The 22,262-nt window shown below is 35.4% G+C and overlaps 2 protein-coding genes and 1 pseudogene across 3 annotated transcripts in view; 2 read left to right on the top strand and 1 right to left on the bottom strand.

Moving 5' to 3' along the window:
• WDHD1 (WD repeat and HMG-box DNA binding protein 1) overlaps positions 1-4,488 on the bottom strand; it is a 63,120-nt gene extending 58,632 nt beyond the window's left edge. Inside the window, exons 1-2 of the mRNA XM_076004019.1 lie at positions 4,403-4,488; positions 4,077-4,163 (exon numbers count right to left, since the gene is read on the bottom strand). Of these exons, the coding sequence (XP_075860134.1) occupies positions 4,077-4,153 (77 nt within the window). The 5' untranslated portion in view covers positions 4,154-4,163; positions 4,403-4,488. The remainder of the gene's footprint in view (positions 1-4,076; positions 4,164-4,402) is intronic.
• Positions 4,489-4,541: 53 nt separating this feature from the next.
• SOCS4 (suppressor of cytokine signaling 4) lies at positions 4,542-19,238 on the top strand. 2 transcript variants are annotated; one of them, XM_012758026.2, is made up of 3 exons: positions 4,542-4,856; positions 8,268-8,301; positions 15,530-19,238. In XM_012758026.2, the coding sequence occupies exon 3, from the start codon at positions 15,622-15,624 to the stop codon at positions 16,942-16,944; it is 1,323 nt and encodes a 440-aa protein (XP_012613480.2). In that variant the 5' UTR covers positions 4,542-4,856; positions 8,268-8,301; positions 15,530-15,621; the 3' UTR covers positions 16,945-19,238. The 2 variants fall into 2 exon arrangements, with proteins under 2 accessions (XP_012613480.2, XP_012613479.2); XM_012758025.3 differs by lacking the exon at positions 8,268-8,301 and having other exon boundaries at positions 4,543-4,856.
• Positions 12,553-12,735, top strand: LOC142871589 (uncharacterized; annotated as a pseudogene).
• Positions 19,239-22,262: the final 3,024 nt, after the last annotated feature.

Genomic DNA, 22,262 nt, shown 5'->3' with positions numbered 1-22,262 from the left:
TTAAAAATATTGTGAAGACTCTATCATTGAAAAAGGGTATGCTGAATGGAGATAAAAATACAGATCCTATAAAAATACTGAGGCTAAAATATTTACCCTTAAAACAAATTCTTAAATATTGTAATTCTTCCAGTTAGTAGAATTTGCTTTGAGCCTGCCAAGTACCTTATAATGCTTAATGAGAGTATTTTCTCAGTGAAAAATGTTATGGTCTAGAGAAAAGAATTGGAGATCTCATTTCAAATTTATTTCACATAAGATACAACTCTGAAAAAGATTGCCACTAATTTCATGAGAAAAATAAACATAACATTGTATTTAAACACATTTTTCAGAAAAATAGCAATACTATGAGATAGGCTAAAAAACTTACTAAAGTATGTGAACATGTATTAAGAATGATTATTCTACTTATGTTAATGTTTTGATTATATGTTAATGTTTAGATAATCAATGTAAAGAAATGTTTTTATTTTTTCTTGGGTAAATTTTGCTAATTTATGTATCTCTAATTTATACATTTATACCTTTGTTTTAAATTTCCAAAACTGTTGGCATAAGGGTGTTACTAGAGTCATATGATATTTTGAAGCCTTCACTGTATTTTTTTTATGCCTAATATTGTTTTACTTGTGCCTTCTTTTAATTCATGAATCTTGCTAAATCTTTATACTCCTAGTTTCCACCCCCAAAAAGCCAGAGTTTAGTTATCACATGTATACGACTTGCTTTAAAATAATTAACTAAGAAGTAAAAGAGGGACTGGAAATACACATAGAAAAAAGCTTTACCACAGTATAGTAATTATTAAAAGAGAGTAAATAAGGTTCATATCAGCCTCTTTTATCCACATGTGGAAATTCCCACAATAAAAACTAAAGAAAAGAATAAGGAAAAAAATTTTGTTTAATGTCACAAACATGTTTTTTTTAGGAAAAAATGTCTTGAAATAATTTTTTTTTTTTTTGAGACAGAGTCTCGCTTTGTTGTACAGGCTAGAGTGAGTGCCGTAGCATCAGCCTAGCTCACAGATGCTGGATTTGCTTATCTTGAAATGGCTCACCTAGCTACTGATGCTGGATTTGCTTATCTTGAAATGGCAGGTAATTGCAGCTACAGACCTCAATCTACAGTACATATCATGGAATTCAACTTTTTCTTATAATGTCATAACTATTCCCTGCTTCTTGGGAGCACCTCCAGCATCACTAGCAGCATTCTGTATGGGTCCCACAGTATTACTGAAGGTTTACAGTATTAAAATAAACACAATGAAAAATACACAAGAACTGTGAAGGATCACCTTTTACTGGGATACACAATTTACTGGAAAGACAAACTGCTCACATGGCAATGATTAGCGTCACACATTTCAAGGGTATACTCAAGATACTTGTGGCCGGGTGCGGTGGCTCACGCCTATAATCCTAGCACTCTGGGAGGCCGAGGCGGCCAGATTGCCCCAGGTCAGGAGTTCGAAACCAGCCTGAGCAAGAACAAGACCCCGTCTCTACTATAAATAGAAAGAAATTAATTGGCCAACTAATATATATAGAACAAAATTAGCCAGGCATGGTGGCACATGCCTGTAGTCCCAGCTACTTGGGAGGCTGAGGCAGGAGGATTGCTTCAACCCAGGAGTTTGAGGTTGCTGTGAGTTAGGCTGATGCTATGGCACTCACTCTAGCCTGGGCAACAAAGTGAGACTCTGTCTCAAAAAAATAAAAATAAAAGATACTGTAACACCTAAGCTCACTGCAATAGCAAACAGGAGGTGGCTAGGAAATTATTACGGAACAGTATGCACTACCATTAATTTTATGCAGTTATGATTTCATATTGCATCTTTTTTTTTTTTTTTTTTTTTTTTTTGAGACAGAGTCTCGCTTTGTTGCCCAGGCTAGAGTGAGTGCCGTGGCGTCAGCCTAGCTCACAGCAACCTCAAACTCCTGGGCTCGAGTGATCCTTCTGCCTCAGCCTCCCGGGTAGCTGGGACTACAGGCATGCGCCACCATGCCCGGCTAATTTTTTATATATATATCAGTTGGCCAATTAATTTCTTTCTATTTATAGTAGAGACGGGGTCTCGCTCTTGCTCAGGCTGGTTTCGAACTCCTGACCTTGAGCAATCCGCCCGCCTCGGCCTCCCAAGAGCTAGGATTACAGGCGTGAGCCACAGCGCCCGGCCCATATTGCATCTTTACACTTGTTTACGTTTCTCTAGACTGCAAATGGTGCCATGTATGATGTGTGTTTGTGTGCATATGTTTTGATACATTTTAACTTTTCATAATACATCTGTATATATTATAAGGTAGTAAATGACAAAATAGACTAGTAACTACACATATTTTATGTATTCATGACATACTTCGTCTAGGCAACATGAGTTTTTTCAAACTGTTGCAAATCTGTAAAAAACTCTCTAATATATGTATTGATAAAAAAATTCACGTAAGTGGCCCTTCGAAGTCCAAACCCATGTTGTTCAAAGGTCAACTGTATATTTCTATCTCTAGCTCACACTTTTCCCTTGAGCTTGAGACCTATTTATGTCTTTACCTCTCTGGCATAGTATCTCAAAGAAATCCCATACTAATCATGTCTAAATGCAAACTCATAACTTCACCTCCTGTTCCACCTCTGAAATATACTCCTCCTCTTCAAGTGATTCTACTATCTGTAAATGGCAGCAAGCATCATTTCCTCAACTGTAAACATCTAGAAATATGGATGTTATCCCTAACATCTTTTTTTCCACCTTAATGTTTTATCCATACTATTGACTTTACCTCTTAAATATTTTCTGAATGTAAACATATCCTCTTTTCTCCAAACCCATGTCCACTCTAGTCCAAGCTTCCATCACACTTAACCAAGCTAATACAGATACCTCCTAATAGTCACTCTGCAACCACTATTGCTCCTTTTACAATTTATCCTCTGTCCATCTTCTCAGAAAAAGTGCCTGATCACATCTCCCCTCTGCTTCAAACCTTTAATATCTTCCCACTACTTTTAGGATTAAAAATAAGAATTCTTAATAAAGCCCAGAGGGCCTTGGATAGGACACCCACTGCCTATCTTCCAGATTCATATCTTATCAATCTGCATCACTCTCTACACTTCAGCATCACTAGCATTCTTATAGTTCTTTGAACCTACCATGGTCCCTGCCCCCACTAGGCCTTTACACACAGTGTCCCCTCTGCTTGAAATACATCACTACGCCACTGCCACCACCACCCATCTTTATACTTAATGCCTACTCAATCTTCAGATCTCAAGAAACACTTCCTCAGAGAAGCCTTCCCTGCCTCCTTGAACTAGATCAGTTTCTCCTCATATATGTTTATCATTGCACATATTACTTTGTATTTCTAAGTGCATTTCTAAATATATTTATTTTTGTGATTAATGGTGCTCAATGTCTGTCAATCCAAAAGACCTTAAGCTCAATGAAGGAAAAGATTGTGCCTTGTTTGCTCTATCGTATCTCTAGACCCGAGCAAAGTAGACACACAAATATTTTTTCAACGAATTAATCAACATAGTAGAGAAAGTGGAAGCCACATGATTGGATGGTACTGCAAAGTAATGGGTTTAGAAGGATAAAAGAGACAGAAAAACCTTAGGAAAATATCACTATTTAGGAATCAAGCAGAGGGAAATAAGTTAAAAAAAAAAAAGCAGCAAAAAGAAATAGCATCACTGAAGCCCAGGGAGGACACTGTATCAAATATAACAGGCCACTGAATTTGACAAGTAGGCAGTATCTAGTGATTTGACAAAACCAATCATGTGAGACGCAGAGAAAAGGCCGGGAAGAGAATATGGGAGCAGAAGCTTGCATCTAACTCCCTTCGAAGACTTTAACTTTTCTGATATACTGAAACTACCACGACAGTCCGAATCAAACAATAAATCTAAGGAAATATATATGTCATTTTAGATTTTAACGTTATACTTCTCCATTTGCATGAGTCATTTTTGGATGACTGCACATAAGACCTACGAGAATAAATGTTCTAAGATTTACAACTGAAACGTTCTTTTTGTTTCTCGAAGAACCTTACCTCCCAGAATCATCAAAACAGACATCCGTGTGGCCCTCTGTATGTCCATATCTCATTGGCTTCTGTGTAGCCGGCATCTTTTCCTACCTGAAAATGTTTCATAAAAGCTAGTCTTATTATTTTAAATGAGAGAAAAGCCAGGAGGCTTAAGAGGAAGAGCTTAGTCTCCTCCCGAGCATGCCCTCCACAGCCCCGTGTGCTGCAGCCCCGCGTTCCCCACCCCAGTGGCACCAGCAGGATATGGCAGAGAGTCTGTCACAAGATAAGCCGGGAAGAAAACATGCTTCTCCTTGGTGGGCGCTGGCAGCGAGATCGTGAGGACTCACCCAGGTGACCGAGGGAAGGAGAAGAACAAGCGTCCGCGTAGAGCCGCTTCCCGCGCTCTGGCGCGCTCGCCACATTGCGCCTGCGCAGCCCCGCCCACACCCGGCGCTGGTCCCGACCGAGGTCGCGGGGCGGTGGCGTCAGCTGCGCGCCCTCCGCGTGAAAAAGAGCCGGCTGCTGAGGGCGGGAGGGAGGAAAGGAGGAAGGGAGGGAGCTGAACACGGAAGTGGTGGCGGCGCCTGGGAAGCAGGCGGAGGCTATGACCGCGACGTCTGGGATGAGGACTGAGCGCCGAGGGGAGGGTAGGAGTTGCAGAAAAGCATTCGCCTTGTAGGACCCACACGAGGTGCAGGAATGGCTGGGCCTCCCTTCCTCACTTCAGTGAGCACCCAGAGTGATGGCGATGGTGATGGCGGCGGTTACTCGGCCAGCCCCAGTTAAGCTGCGCCCCGGGAGGTGAGTGGGGGAAGGGTGGCCGCTGCCTGGCCTCACAGACCGGGGTCTTGCTTCCACCTTCCAGGCTCTCCTCCCAGGCAACCATATCCGACTCTCTGAACGGATCCAGCCCATCTTTAGGACTGGGTTAGAGACAAATCTTTGGGCATCTTCTCTGGAGAGAAAGAAAGCAAGATCTTTTCGAGCCTCTAATCTTCACATCCTTTGTGCCCTCACCTTGTCATATCTGTAGAGAGAAAGGAGAGACTTAATTTCAGTTCCAGTTGATTACTCTGGGTCCCTGGAGGTATGGGGTGTACATGAATGTTTATTCCTTTCAACTCTATCCAGATATCCTTTAAGAAAAAAGTAACTTGTGTTTCGCTATTCAGATGCCACCTAAAGTTTACTGAAGTGCATATTTAGATCCAAAAGAAGAGTTAGAACTAAACTCTATTGTTGAATACTTCCATTTGATCCTTGGAGTCTCTGCTAAGGTCTTGGTCATTAAGTTTATGCTTCTCTGTGTCTTCATGTTCTCCATATTGGTAGACCATTCTCTGATGAAAACCTTCACAATCATATTCTTTCGTTAGTACTTATCTTTAAGAATTTTTCTAGGTTTTTGTGACACTCACCTTTCTGCCTCAATCAGACTTATTTTATGACCTAAGCGAGAGACTCTTCCGTTGTGGAGATTTCCCTATTGTCTTTCAGTCTAGTTCACTGTGAAAAGTTGCAAGCACACGGACAAACCCCGTCCTGTTCTTACCGTGGTGGCATTGTTTTTAGTACCAGGGCTCCAGATAGGCTTGCTAGACACTGAGGTTTGTATATGAATGAAGAGGGAGAGTGATTGGTTCAAAAAGAACTTGGGATTTTTTGAAAAATAACCTACTATTGATTTCCCACAAGAGCAAAGTTACCCTGAAATGATGCTTTCTAAGTGACCTAATTTCATTTGGAAATCAATTTTTTTTAATAGACTGATTTACAATTTTTTTATCCAAGTAACTTGAATATCATTGAAGGAGTATGGGATTCAAGATGAATGAACTCTGATAATATTCGTCTCTGTATTAAATAAATCATGATGAGATTTTAGTGTAATACTATTCAGAGCCCAGCATAAGAAGAATCTCAGCATTAGATTATATCTATAAAATGCCTTAGCTATAATATCTATAATATTAAAATCATGGGACTTTCAAACTATGAATGGTGTCCATGCATCTGTCCTTTCTGTCTGGCTTTTTCCTGTTATCAAGCCATTTGATTCACAGGTTAAAGAAAAATTTCCTTTGCAAATTTTACATATATGGAAAGAGGTTGGGCCTTATAAAGTTCAACAGCCATAGGTTTTCATATTGACCCTGACACATTGCGTGACCTTGAGTATGTTTTTTTACTTTCCTGAAAGTTGGATTCTTCATCTAAAATGGAGGTAATGTTTCATCTGAGTTGGCTAAAAAAATAAAATAATAAAAAAAATTTTTTTTAATATAAAAATATATAAAATGGAGGTAATGTTTACCTCTCAAATTATTAGAGTACATAAGAGATATTCATGGATGTGTAAAATTGTTGTTAATGTCTCATGTTAATGAGGTACTTTGGGTGGATATTTAGTGGTTTTCTTTAAAGTGGGGTTTGTTTAAATAATTATCCATCAAAATTTTTTAAATATTAAAAGATGTATTCTTGCCTTTGGTAGTATAATATGTTTTCACAATTTCATTTGTTTCAGTTGAATGCCTACAAATTGTAATGCCTTCAAGTAAGTTCATGGTCTTCTTGAGGGAAATAGACATTTAGACACTATGTACAAAATGATAATGTAGTAATGAAACATGTATAACTTAAATATTAGCAAAATTGTCTGATTAGTGAAGGTAACATAGCTTTGTAAAAAAAAAAATCAATGTAGCTGTCACTTATATGCGTGTCAGAAATTTCCAAATGGATTTATTCATCATTAACAGTGCATGTCTCCTAGGTATGGGTAGCTGAATGAACTGACTGAAAATGATGCCAAAGTCTCAGATTCAATTGCAGTGAAAGTTAGTTAGCTTTGCTCTGTTATAGCCACTCATAGTCTCATAGTTAGTATTGGTCTCAAGGGCAATTGGGTGAGAAAACATGGGTAAATTACCGTTCTACCAATGGTGGTTATTGTCTATCTAAATAATATCATATAATCTTACAGAGTTTAGCCAAGAGGATGTACCAGTATTGCCTTTTGAAAGCAGTTTAAAAATGATTTTTCAGTAAAATATACACTTGGTATAAAAATCATTAATCCTGTGAAAGGTAATGCTAGCTGAGAAAAAGTATTGAAAAAATAACATTGAAAGCATGTTAGAAATCTGAAGATTTTTATATCTCTTACTGTGTCCTGAAACTTATTAGCCTGTTTATTTTCAGGGTTAAGTAATACTTGCATGTATATAAACTTCATATGGTATAAAAAGAACAGTAAAAGTCCCTCTCCTATCTATCTGGACTGCCTACTACCCAGTTCCCCTGGCTAAAGAGCCAGTATTTGATTCTTGTGTTACACTGACACTGGATCCTTACCACAGCAAGACAGAGATAATCAATGTTTTATAGATGGAAAAAACTAAGACTCAGGAAGGTTGTGATTTATCTAAAAGACACACCTACCAAATGTCAGAGCTAGGAATGGAACCCAGGTCTTTTGCCTAATCCAGTGTAGTCTACCACACTGCCTCTCCAAATCATAGCTGTTGCCACAAACCTTAGAATTTAGTAAAACTATCAGAACATAAAAGCAATTTTATTTAAGTCTAGAGTCACCTTTTACTAGTTTATAGGTGAAACATGTTACCCAACCTTATGTAATTATTATAAAGCAGTGAAAAGAATAATCTATAATGAGTTTGGTTTTTAAAAAAAAAAAAAAAAAACTTGCACATTATAAGTTGGCTTGCAAGAAACTACAAATTTTTTGTCATTAAAGTTTTGGTTATTTATACACATAATAGGCCGGGCGCGGTGGCTCACGCCTGTAATCCTAGCTCTCTGGGAGGCCGAGGCGGGCGGATTGCTCGAGGTCGGGAGTTCGAAACCAGCCTGAGCAAGAGCGAGACCCCGTCTCTACTATAAATAGAAAGAAACTAATTGGCCAACTAATATATATAGGAAAAAAAAATTAGCCGGGCATAGTGGCGAATGCCTGTAGTCCCAGCTACTTGGGAGGCTGAGACAGAAGGATTGCTTGAGCCCAGGAGTTTGAGGTTGCTGTGAGCTAGGCTGACGCCACGGCACTCACTCTAGCCTAGGCAACAAAGCGAGACTCTGTCTCAAAAAAAAAAATATATATATATACACATAATATTTTTGTAAAGAATTTAAAACTTTTTAAAAATAACATATTTAATATCAGGAATAATATACTTTATGATATTTCAGAAATGCCGGAGCCTCCTTGACTTCAGATTTCAAGGTATGTTTTTGCACAGATTTTCTAGTCTTATATGAAGCCTTTGTATCTTTTCTTTCCTTTTTCTTAATTGTGCCACTTTCCCACCTCTCATTTTTAGAAATCAGCTTCTTCATGAAAAGTCCTGGATAATACCACGAAACAGCTAACACTTATTTTTGTTAAGCTCAATATATATTGTTGTCATACATTTTAATCCGGTAGTAAAACCATGAGGTAGCTGGCATTATCCAGATTTTACAATGGGAAAACTGAAGCCAAATGAGATTTTAAAAAGCAGATAACATACCTAATGAGTGGCAAACTCTGAATTTTATCCCACGTTTGACAATTTAGCAGTTGATGTTATTTCATCTGCACCATGCTTATTTTTAAATATGATATAATGAAAACAGTATAGGTTGTTAATTTTTTATGGATCTTTAAAATTTCCTTTTTAGGCTAAATTGATCATTATAGGAAAAATGAGTTCAAAGAAATAGACCAAAGTGTCAAAATTGCTTGCCTCTAGGCAATGAAATTACAGTTTTTTTATCCTTTTTAAAAGGAGGAATGATCCTTTTTAAAAGTATCTGAATGATCCATATATTAATTTAAGGAGCATATATTGTTTTTATAATTTAAAAATTACAAATTGGAAGGGAAAAATAAATCTGTTCAATCTGATTTATTCCATAAAGTGTTTCAGAAGTGTATCTTAAATATTCTGGTTTCTTAAATTCTGTTAATCTTCCTGCTACTTTTAGAAGTGCATATACTGCCAGCTCTTAGTTTCCTGCTCGTTCTTCACTCTAGATTAGATTAGCCTTCTTCAATGACAGATTCCTAGACATTTCTTCTTTCCTTTAGGTAGTAAGCTCAAGGAATACACACTCATTTTAATGCTAGTCCGTTAATGTTTATCCAAAACTTGTTCCACAAAAATGATTTGTGGTGAGTTATAATAAATATGGGGAGCTGTGGCTTAAGCAAGTTTCTTTACTGAAGGACCTCCTAGAACCTTTTGCCAAGTATGCATCATATTCATCTAGAGGAGATGCATTTCGAAACTTAGTTGACATGAGAACCCCTTTTTCTCCAGAATATATGTTAATGTCTTTTATTACTAATGTCCACAGAGTATAGATTTGGGAATGCTGGCATAAGCAAGGTATCTTTAGGAAAGTAGAAAAGTAAAGAGAAAGGAGGGTGTAGTGGTACTAAAATCAATGATTCCTTTTTTTTTTTTAATTACCATTAAGTTCCATGAGCCCTAGCTTAGTGACATGAAAAAAGGAAATACTTTAAAATATTTACTGGAAAGTGAACCTGTATTACTTTTGTAATGAGAAAAACTTTTTTTTTTTAGTTCAGAGGTTGCCCATATGAACAAATTCGTTTTTATGTTTTTTTTCCTTAACATTCCAAGGAGTTCATATGTTGTCTGCCATCTAATAAATTCCATTTGTGTAGTCTAAATGTTTCTACAGAATCCAACTCAAATATCACAGACTATGACCAAACTACTTTTAAGGAGTTTTTAGGCACATGATGGCAGGTAAACTTTGAAATCATGGCTTTGGTAGGGAAAGCCCCAGGGCTGAATTACTACCAGAATAATAATTTGTGAATTCTTTGTGTAGTATATTGAATTATTCTTTATAGGATCAAATTTATAACAATGTAGTAGTTACATTAATTGTGGTCTTAGATATACATCAGCATTGTAGATATAAGTAGTTCAATGAATAATTAATAGATACAATAATGCTCTGTTATTCAACATCATAGAGAATACTAATGAGTTTTCTACATAAATGAAGCTTAACCCTTTAATTCTTAGGTTAATTATTTTCTTTAGAAATCTTGGATTAAAATCACCTTCCCTGCCTTATTCAATATAACTAAATATTATTTAAATATTTTGCTAGTGAAAATCAATACAGTGCGCATTTGCTGTCATTGCATTGATGGTAGAACCTGGGACCAAATGGTAACAGAATCTGGGAACCTGCCTTTTTTTTTTTTTTCTTTTGAAATTGTTATTTTAATACTTAAAAAAAATTTTTTTTTTCTTCTTCCACTTAGCAAGAAAGGTGAGTAACTTGCCTTCTTGAAAAGACTTTTATGTAAACTTGCTTTTTAGACATTTGCCTCTTGCTCATTAAGAAATAATGATTAAAAAAAAAAGATGTCACTGTGTACTCCCCAGGGCAGTGTAACATAGCTGCCTTCATAAAAAATTAATTATTGAATCAAGAGCCAAAGCAGCCTTCTCCCAAGTGATTCTTTCACCTTCTTAAAAAAAAAAAAAAAGCTGCTTTGCAGCTACCATCAAAGATCTTTGTTTCGTCAATGTCTTTTAGACTATCATCTTTGGTTTCTATATCACATCAAATTGGTGATAAATCTACCTTATCATTTTGTATCTCCTCTTCTACTTCATTTATACAAAGTTTGTATAAAATTCCAAGAATTAATGATAGGCTGTCTGGAACAACTCATTCAGATTCAGAATGCTACCCTTTTTTTACATTTAGATTTTAAATGTATAGGCAAGACACCAAAGCACCTTTTTAAAAAACTCATCTGTAGTCTTGTAATAATACAAATAATTTTGTTTTCACTAAAAATTAATAGTTATTTTTATTGAGCAATATAGTTGAAATTTTTTATTTTCTTAAAAATAAAAGTATTTTCAAGAAGGCAAGTTCCCATTTGGTTTAATGAAGCTTCTGGAAGAGATTAGAAGATTCTGTTTCCATGTATTTAAGTGTAAAGATGTAAGCGTTTATATACATGGTGCCTTTTTATTTTTTGTAGCAAAAACAAATAATGGTGAAGGAAATTCCGAGTATCTTTTTTCTAATAAGATCTCTCCATAACATAAGGGTTTTTTTTGTTTTGTTTTGTTTTTTTTTTTTTGAGACAGAGTCTCGCTTTGTTGTCCAGGCTAGAGTGAGTGCCGTGGCGTCAGCCTAGCTCACAGCAACCTCAAACTCCTGGGCTCCAGTGATCCTTCTGCCTCAGCCTCCCGAGTAGCTGGGACTACAGGCATGCGCCACCATGCCCGGCTAATTTTTTATATATATATCAGTTGGCCAATTAATTTCTTTCTATTTATAGTAGAGACGGGGTCTCGCTCTTGCTCAGGCTGGTAACATAAGGTTTTTTTAAGCAGTTACTTTCTCAATAGTTGTTGTTACCTGTGCCATGAAGTGACAGGTGAAATGCATGTATTTTTTTAAAATATACGTACTTGCTAAGTAGCTTCTGAGAGCCGTTTGTTATCTAACTACTTGCCTTTACATAACTAGCAAACCTATGTGTTATAAAATTTCCACGGTCATATCTCATTACAAAATATTGTAACAATTCTCTTGTTTAAAATAATACAATCTACAAACCCATTCCAGTAATGTGCAAACAAATTCAGTACACTGAAAGTCTATAAAGAAATATAGAGGGTTCCCATATCTCTTCAGCTTTTTGGAATTCCCACTCTTTCCTCAGGAACAAGCACACCATTAGCAGGTGACCATCTGACAGTGAGGGATGGTAACATCAACCACATAGTCAATATTAATAATTTTAATTTTTTATACTTTCTAGACAAAATAGAAGTTAAATTTTCTTTCTCCTTTGAAGACTACAACATTAGAGGACATTCTGGACTATATATTGACGTGGCAGAACATAACATTTTATAAAACTAGGACTTCTTGGGCATGAACTCAGTCCTCTAGCAAAAGAATAGCTATGGGAAATTTATGTAAAATTGTAATTCTGGGATAGATATAAAACAGTGACCAATCAGAAGATTTTCACTGTATTAACTCTTTAAGTACAGATAAATGTGTAGAAAACTCAACTTAGGCAGTGATATTTTTCACTTTATTTTATGGACACCTGCAGCATTATTAGCATATATAAAAACAATTTACCTAAAATCCAAAGACACTTGGTTGGTACCCGTTACATACAAGTTGGTAAGCCTTGCCAAAGTAAACCTGTTTTGTTAGAATATAAACTTGTGTAGAAGAAGAGTGGAAATTAGTTCTCAGGGAGAAAAACATTAGATTCTTCTATAGCTTCATAGTCTGTTGAGTTTCAGCTGTATTTGGCATACTGATCTTTTTTCACTTTGAAACATTAGTTTTCCTCCTGAAAATTATATTTGCTCATAAAAATCTGTTTACTTTTTAGTTAGCACTGGGCTAGAGACAAAGGTATTGTGTGATTTCTTAAATATGTACTATTTCTGTAAAACTGGCTTAGTAAAGACTTTTCAGGGATCATTTCTATAGTTCGTTACTATAGATGTTTCCCTAAACATGTAGGGCACCGGAAACCATGAGTTCTCTCCTGAGTGTGAAGCCAGCTCTTGGTGTTCTCCCCAATTGCCGATTGGCATTGATCAGCTTCTCTTCCTTTGGGAAAGTTAGAGGGAGAGAGGGTGCGCACACACACACCCATTGCGCAAAAAAAAAAAAAAAAAAAAAAAAACTGGGTTAAGTGCTTTAACAAAACAATATTATCTAAGTTTTGTTTATTTTTTAAAATGAGGGTATATGTTCACATTTATTGAGTACTTGATATATTTAGGATCTGAGCAGACTACTTTATATGCGTTATTTCATTTAATCCCCAGTAGCCCAATGAAATAGATAGCATCAGTACTTCATTTTACAGGTGAAAGAACAGAGGTTTCAAGGTCATATGGCTGGTGGCCGGGTGTGGTGGCTCACGCCTATAATCCTAGCTCTCTGGGAGGCCGAGGCAGGAGGATTGCTCAAAGTCAGGAGTTTGAAACCAGACTGAGCAAGAGCCAGGCACCGTCTCTACTAAAAAAAAAAAAAATATATATATATATATAGAAAAAATTAGCCAGGCATGGTGGTGCATGCCCGTAGTCCCAGCTACTTGGGAGGCTGAGGCAGCAGGATTGCTTGAGCCCAGGAGTTTGAGTTTGCTGTGAGCTAGGCTGATGCCACGGCACTCTAGCCTGGGCAACGGAGTGAGACCAAAAAAAAAATCATATGGCTAGTACAAATCAGAAACTGGACTCAAATCATGCTTCTAATACCTGATAGCACTCCACTATGGAACCTGCACCCTTGCCATATATGTATATAAAAGATATTGAGAATATTAAAATGGTAATTGTGATGTGGTGGGATTATGGATAGTTTTTACTTATTTTTATGTTCATCAAAATGATAACATACACCTGGGTAAAAAATTAAATTGAACTGAAAAAGTTAGATAAGCTAAGAAATGCTGCAGTCCCCTCTCACCCCATCCCAAAGGCATCTGTTTTCAAATCTTCTGTTTTTCTGATATTTACTTTCATATTTCTAAATAATATGCTCATACTTCTCTTTCTTGATTCATCAATTTTTAGACATCTGTTGAGTTCCTTTTATGATTTACAAGAATTTACTTCTATCCTCCTTCCTCTGTCCATCCTCTTAGTACAATTATAGCACAATTTTGATGAACATGTAAATATCATTCACTGCTAAGCAGGTAGTTTTTCAGTTCTGTTTTCTTTCTTGTATAATTTTTGAATTTTTCTATATTGAATTATTACATAATTATTTTTCCAGTTTTATTCTTGTCTTTTCAGTTGAATTTTCTAAAAATCAATTCCATTTTTTTCCCTCAAGATCTACCTTGTATGGACTGATCTCTAGCATCTCCAGATACACCACCTCCTTGACTTCCCTTCTTCATCCTCCCTAGAATTCACATTTCATTTCTCTCTTGTATTGAATGTCTTGTTTTCTGTGTTGCATGTCTTTGTTTGAAAGCTTACATCCTAATTTTAGAAGAGCACATCATTAAGTATGAGGTAAAATTGTCAAAACTTTACACATCTCAAAATTTCTGTAGTTTATCCTCATATTTGATTGATAGTTTGGTGTTACTTCTTTAAGGTAGGAAGGAAACTAACCTCTAGCTAGGTTCTATTGTTGCTGAAAAATGAGATGCCATTCTATTTGCAGGGTTTTTTTGTTTGTTTGTTTGTTTTGAGACAGTGTTTCATCTGTCACCTGGTCTAGAGTGCAGTGTTGTCATTATTACAGCTCACTGCAACCTCAAACTCCTGGATTCAAGCCATCCTCCTGCTTTAGCCTTCCAAGTAGCTGGGACTACAGGTGCACGCCACTATTCCCACCTAAATTTCTACTTTTTAGTAGAGATGGGATCTCTCTCTTGCTTAGGCTGGTCTTGAACTGCTGGGCTCCAGCGATCCTCCCACTTTAAAGTTCTGAAGGAAATATTCTCCATCCTATTCTCTGTGAGAGGTTTCATCTACATAACAAGAACGACTTAGCTATCCAAGCCTCTTTTCTCTCTCCCCTGAAACCTGTCTTAACACTGTAATCTGATTTACCACCATAACCTGGTTTTGGCCATGTTCTGAGTGCTCATTTTTTTTGTAACCTCAAGATGCTATATAAACCTTTGAACCCCATTGTTAGTTGAGGTAATCACTTTGTGGTTCTCCCCATGTGTACATTAATAAATTCATGTCTTTTCTCCATTAAAAAGAAGACTACAAGGGAGTATGTGCATAAAATGTCAAATTTTTATCTAATTTCGTATTTTCTAAAAACTGCCTACTGCCTAGACTGATAGTGAACTGGACCCATTATTGAAATGAATTGACAACACTGCATTGAGAATACTTGGTTGGTATGTCTACTAATTGGTGGTGATTGTTTACTTAATAAATTCTTACAGTTTTACAACTTAAAATTGTTCGTATTTTAATCAATAGGAAAGGAAATGAGAGAGAGGTAAAGAAACCATAGGGTAGTGGATCTCAAACACCAGCTGATAGATTTGTGACTGTCTCCTACAAAAAATTCACTGATCTGCTGTGAAATAAGAAAAGTGTGGAGAAATGGGCATAACATATACTTCAAGATTAAGAATTATTAACAGTTAAGCATATATTATGGTGGATACAAGAGGCTTGTCTTTTTCTGATCCACACTGAAAATGAGTTATGGGAAAGAAACTCAGACTCTTTATGACACTATGAAACTATTAGTATATGGTAAAACAGTTTAAGTGGGAACAAAATATCTTGGGACTGCCTTCCAACATATCCAACAAACTCTTATTTTTTTCATGTACTAGTTATGCTTTTTCATCTTGTGTCTAATTGGGACTTAAAATATATATATAATAACTATACAAGGTGGATGACAAATGGTTAATGACTTTTTTTTCCCCTTAGATACATCCCGAAAGTGTCCAGAAGAAACTTCCTGCTGGAAAAACTGAAAAAGAAGTATTTATAACATTGGAATTTGTGGACAGTTTGTTAAAATGGCAGAAAATAATGAAAATAATAGTAAAAATGTAGATGTAAGGCCCAAAACTAATCGGAGTAGAAGTGCTGACAGAAGGGACGGTTATGTGTGGAGTGGAAAGAAGTTATCTTGGTCAAAAAAGAGTGAGAGTTGTTCAGATGCTGAAACAGTAAATACTATAGAGAAAACTGAAGGTTCTTTAAGGAGCCAAGAAAGGAAGCACAGCTGTTCATCTATCGAGTTGGACTTAGATCATTCCTGTGGGCATAGATTTTTAGGTCGATCTCTTAAACAGAAGCTGCAAGATGCTGTGGGGCAGTGTTTTCCCATAAAGAATTGTAGTAGTCGGCACTCTTCAGGGCTTCCATCTAAAAGAAAAATTCATATCAGTGAACTCATGTTAGATAAGTGTCCTTTCCCACCTCGATCAGATTTAGCCTTTAGGTGGCATTTTATTAAACGGCACACTGCTCCTATAAATCCCAAGTCAGATGAATGGGTAAGCACAGACTTGTCTCAGAGTGAATTGAGAGATGGTCAGCTAAAACAAAGAAGAAACATGGAAGAAGATATAAACTGTTTCTCACACACCAGTGTTCAGCCTTGTGTCATAACCACCAACAATGCTTCGTGTAGAGGTCCTATGCCTGGCTCTGTGATGAACCTAGTTTCAAATAACAGTATAGAAGACAGTGATATGGATTCAGATGATGAAATTATAACGCTTTGCACAAGTTCCAGAAAAAGAAACAAACCCAAATGGGAATTAGATGATGAAATCCTGCAGTTGGAAACACCTCCTAAGTACCACACCCAGATTGATTATGTCCACTGTCTTGTACCAGACCTCCTTCAGATCAATAACAACCCATGTTACTGGGGAGTTATGGATAAATATGCAGCTGAAGCTCTACTAGAAGGAAAACCAGAGGGTACTTTTTTACTTCGAGACTCAGCACAGGAAGACTATTTATTCTCTGTTAGTTTTAGACGCTACAGTCGTTCTCTTCATGCTAGAATTGAACAGTGGAATCACAACTTTAGTTTTGATGCACATGATCCTTGTGTCTTCCATTCTCCTGATATTACTGGGCTTCTAGAACATTATAAGGACCCGAGCGCTTGTATGTTCTTCGAACCACTTCTATCCACTCCTTTAATTCGGACTTTCCCCTTTTCCCTGCAGCATATATGCAGAACAGTTATTTGTAACTGTACAACTTACGATGGCATTGATGCCCTTCCAATTCCTTCTTCTATGAAATTATATCTGAAGGAATATCATTATAAATCAAAAGTTAGAGTACTCAGGATTGATGCAGCAGAACAACAATGCTAGGATAAGGGTAGGAACATGGGAATGATCGTATACATATTTTCATTTAATATTTTTCTTATTATTCCACTTTACATTTTTCTACAAAGGCAGTGGAGTCTAAAATAAGCCTGCCCTAAATTTTACTTCAAGATCAGTTTTTCTTTTATGATACACTAATGGTTTAAGGTTATACACTAGAGGTTCATAGATATTTTTAACCAGGTCTTTGGTTTTTGTTTTTACCATGTAGAGTGTATACTTAAATATTTCTTTTCCTTAATTTATATATACTCTTGGCATATTTGAAATTTGATAGGCATTGCCAACACATTTGAATATACTGTATTTCATGCTTTAAAAAATTATCTTATATCCTTTCCTACATGTAAAATATTTTGTTAATATATGCCATCAGTATTTCTATACATAAAATATAGTTTCCCTATCCCCCTTTTCATTGAGTTTTAAAATTCTTCAGTAAAGCTGATTGTTGTAATTCACTATCCATATTAATGTAATTGACTTCTGTCTTAACTAATAGGGATGCTAAATGTCATAGAATGGTTTAAAGTCACACTTGATATATTTTCATTTGAAATATTACTATAAAGCAGGATTACTAAATTTGATTAATCTGATCAGTGAGAATCAAAAGAAAACATTCTGGTGGTGCATTTATTATTCTATAATGTGGCAGAGTTATTTGTTATTCTTGAATAGGTCTTTCTCAACTTGAAAGAGTTAAACCATCTTCAAAACAAATTTTGTTCCATTCTCATTGGAAGCGTTAAAAATAATGATAATACCATTAGTAGCTAATAGTTGCTAAAGTACTAAAGCAACTGTAGGTTTTTTCTGTATTAACTTAGGAACTATTTCTTCTATTTAGCCCTTTTATAGAAACTCAGAGCCTGTTACTTTGGGGAAATTCCACAATTTATAAGTTACCACAAATTTCCACTGGTAACCAAAGAGTACCTAAGTCTTTTTTCGTTATTTTAAGTTGAACTTGAGTAAAGATTGAATAAATAAACATGGAATTCAGTGTTCAGGAAGCTTAACATTCTTTTTGATCTACAAGTTCTAAATAATTATTCCTATCATTAGAATTGACTTCAAAAAAAGAAAGCCTTTTTTACAGCTACATGGCTTAGGCCATATAGAACAGTACTGGACGAAATGGCTAATATTTTAAATTTACTATCCCAAGAATGGGGCAGCATTTTTAGAAACATTAGTCCAATGTAATTAGTAAAGATAAATGGAGTGGTATCCTATCTAATTTCTTTTCTAAAAGAGTCAATGAATAATAGTAAAAATCTATACAGATCGCTCAATTTCTCTTCTGATGAGCTGTCTGCCCCTTTGTACAAATTGGCATTTTTAATCTAGTAATTGATTTCTTAATGCTAGTTTAGCTGTATTAGGAAACAGCTTCTACTTAGATTGAAAGAAATTTGACTCATAAATTTCCAAGTTATAACAAATATTTCTTAATTATTGCTTTTATGTGAAGAAGCATTTCCCTATCTTGGAGTTCTGTTAACTCAAAGATGGGTTTTTCAATAGCTTTAAAATAAATTTTTAGCAATTATCACAAAATTAAATCAGGAAAATCCCTGTTACCATTATCTTCTAGTATTTTCTTTTCTCAGTGATCTCAAGATTGTCTTGGTCTCATTGAGGGGTAGCCACAAAAATAGCACCTCTCTAATAGTGATGAGGCTCAGGATATCACAACACCAATGTCAGGATAAATGTCTCTTCTAAAGGTGATATTTACATTTTACAAAGGTAGAAGTGTCTCATACTACCTCATCTTTATTGTGGCACTTTTGTAGATCACTGAGAAGCTTACTAACCGATATACCACTTCGTAAATATCCATCTTTGATGAAAAAATTAATAGTGTGGTAAGAGTCTACCCATGATTATAGTTTTTTTATCAGAATTTGATAAGACTTTCTGTTTCTGTGAAACAATTATTTTAAATATTTTTCTTTTAAAAGCAACTTTTTATCAGTACAGAAAAACCTAAGGATGACTAGCTTATGAATATTCTGTTAAAGTATAGTTTTATAAAGAAAAAGGAAATATAATTATGTTGTCTTTTATAGTAATAAAAATTAGTGTTTATATGAAAGTTGAGATCTAAGTAGCTTTTCATATAATTCAGACTAATTGCTTGTGATATATTTTCTCTGGCTTTTTTATTTTTTCAACTTCAAGGTTTTAACAGCTGTTAACACTTTCAAAATACTGCCATATATGTAGCCTTGAAGTAGATAATCTAATAAATGAGTGCAGGAAAGAGACTCATTTACTATGAAATGATTTGTATTTTTCCTTTGGTATTTGTTACAATGAAAAGAAATTTGAAGGTAGAAATTTAAAGACTTGAGGAGGGAATAGTTTACCATGAAGGGGGAAAGAAAGTAATGATTAATTTTTTTAAACATTAAGGGATTGGAATTTAGAAAGGTTATCCCCTTTCTCTGTTTTTATGAGGATATATTTGGAAGAACATCCAGTATTCAGAAATTAACTCATAAAAATGTATTTATTGGACTATAATTAAAATGAGTAAGTTTTGAGGGGACAGTGTGGGGAGATATAAATATATTTAAATACTGTTTGAGTTTTGTAATTCTAAGTTGGACATTGGGAACATTTGAAAAGTGCAAATTCCAGAGTTGAGAAAGCATTCAGCATGGTGGAAATGTGTAGAGCTTATTGTTGAGAGAGGATGGAGCTAAAAGAAACAAGATGAAATATTAAAATTAAGAATTTAGGCATTACCACAGGGAAAAGCCTTGACAATGAAAGGGAACTACTTAATCGCTAATAGCAAGTCTGGACCAGACACTTAACTGTGCTTTGGGAATCGGCCTGCACTAATCAGGAAATAAACTTGACTTTTCTATTTTTCTTTGAAGCTTTTCAGGACATACCCTTCCCCATTTTTTTTAAACCTTCAGCATCTTGATTCATACCATAATTTCTGAGATATGCTGAATGAATTTTTTTTTTTTAGGTTCCTTGGACATTTTTGTATCAAGAGTCATATGTGATCTTTCTATATAACCATGCCATTCACTTAAATAATTCATAAAGGGAATGGTTTAATTTAGGAAGACCTAATAGGAAGAAGATTAAAGGAAGCTTTTAGTCAGCCTGTGGCTAGATTTATTGATTTGGTGATCAAACCTATGTTCTTTCCTGAATTTCAGCTAATGGCCAACTGTGGTCAAAGAATGGCTTTCAGTTAAAGTTTTGTCTTATTATTTATTATAAATAATATAAAGAACGTTGTAATTAGAAATCCTTTGAAAAGTAGAACAAATGTGGCAAATAGGACTCATTATACAATTTCTATTTCTTTTTATAAGAAAAACACATAAACCATTATCATTTATTCATGAGTCAAAACCATTAAGAAGATAGATCAAGTTATCAGCTTCCTGTCTCTGAAGTTTGGATCATTTTATAGATCCATGTAATAGAGAGCTTCCTTCCTATGAAACAAAAACCTTGAGATCCAATTCTTTATAAACATACTCTTACTTTTCATTAAAAATATTTCTTGTCATTTTAGCTATAACCAGAATCCAATAAACAGCTTATATATTGATTTTGGTAGAGTAAATTTCACTGGAAAGTAGAGTTACATAATTATAAGACATTTCTGGAGATAACACAAGGAAAACAATGTTTAAATGTAAAATAGCCTGTGTAATGTTAGGTAACTTAATGCCCAAATGAATAGAAGATTTTAAATCACATTATTGTTTCTACTTTACAGTTTTTGTTTTAACAATCAGAAGTGAGCAATGCTACAAGAATCCACTGATATTTTAATGCCTTAAGATGTTGGATACAAAGTGAAGGTAACTTTTTAAAATCGATTGGCTTGTAAGTAGAAATGTAGATTAATGATATAACCCAGGCGGGGTGCAGCAGCTCATGCCTGTACTCCTAACACTCTGGGAGGCTTAAATGGGCGGATTGCTCAAGGTCAGGAGTTTGAAACCAGCCTGAGCGAGACCCCGTCTCTACTAAAAAAAAGTGGAAAGACATTAATTGACCAACTAAAATATATGTATACAAAAGATTAGCCGGGCATAGTGGTGCATGCTTGTAGTCCCAGCTACTTGGGAGGCTGAGGCAGTAGGTTCGCTTGAGCCCAGGAGATTGAGGTTGCTGTGAGCAAGACTGACACCACAGCACTCACTCTAGCCTGGGCAACAAAGTGAGAGTCTGTCTCAAATAAAAAAATAATAATAATGATATAACCCAATAGAAAGGGACTTAGGACACATGAATCCTATTTCAATTAAAGCCAAAGTCTATTTTTAATTTATTTTCTAAATCCTCCTTTGCCTTCATGTCCTATAAAATGTAGGTGTTAATACTTGTCACCTGACTTCCTGACTGTTAATTCTTCAATAAGAGATGACCCTTAGAGTATACTTGAAAATAATTGCTATACAGCCGTTAAGTATTAATGTGATGATAGGTTTTCAGAATGTCTCCTCAGTGGACCCTGCAGAATAACATTCACTTCCTTAAGTCTGTAATAGACTTTCTTGGCTTGATTTAACAGTAGAGATAACAGTACAATTTGAATTTATGGCTTAGATTCTGCAATTAGATGAACAATTTCAATTTCCTCCTACCCTTCATGTGATGGTCTATGTAAAATTGATGTTTGCCTAACTTATTTTTAAAGTTGATTACATTTGCAGGAAATAAAGATAATCACGTTTGCCATGGTTATAATCAAATCTAAGCTTTCAGACATGAGAGCCATGGTGTAAAACTCAAAGTTTACTCAAATTATGCTGACTTTGCTAGGATTGGATAAATTCTGTATAAGCCAAGAAGAAAGCTGATATATACTTGAATATACAGAGTTCATAACTTCGCAAAGTTATTCAGGCTCTTATTCAGGCTTGTATGATCTATCCCTTACCCCAAAAGAAGTAGACTATTTCCACTTTTATTTCTAATCCTGAAGCTGAATGTTTCTTCTTGGATGTGAGTTCAAGTAAATTGATCTAAATAAATTTTCATTTGTTCTTAATTAAAACTTAATATATAAAAAATTCAAAGGCATTGTGTTTTGTTTTAGAAACATGTCCTTACCTCACACATTGAACTTAGAATCTGAAAAAGAGGAGTTGAAAAATCTATATTCCTTCACGGGAATTTCTAATGTTCTAATTTATGGTACATTCCTTTTGGTTTTCAGTGTTATCAGTTTGGGTCTTCCAGAAGGAAGTGCCAAGATGTGATTAGATGTACAAGAGATTGAGTAGGGCAGGCTTCAGACTGCAGTG

The sequence above is a fragment of the Microcebus murinus genome, chromosome 6 (genome assembly GCF_040939455.1).
Source record: "Microcebus murinus isolate Inina chromosome 6, M.murinus_Inina_mat1.0, whole genome shotgun sequence".
NCBI lineage: Eukaryota > Metazoa > Chordata > Mammalia > Primates > Cheirogaleidae > Microcebus > Microcebus murinus.
This window is presented reverse-complemented; position numbering and strand designations above follow the sequence as displayed.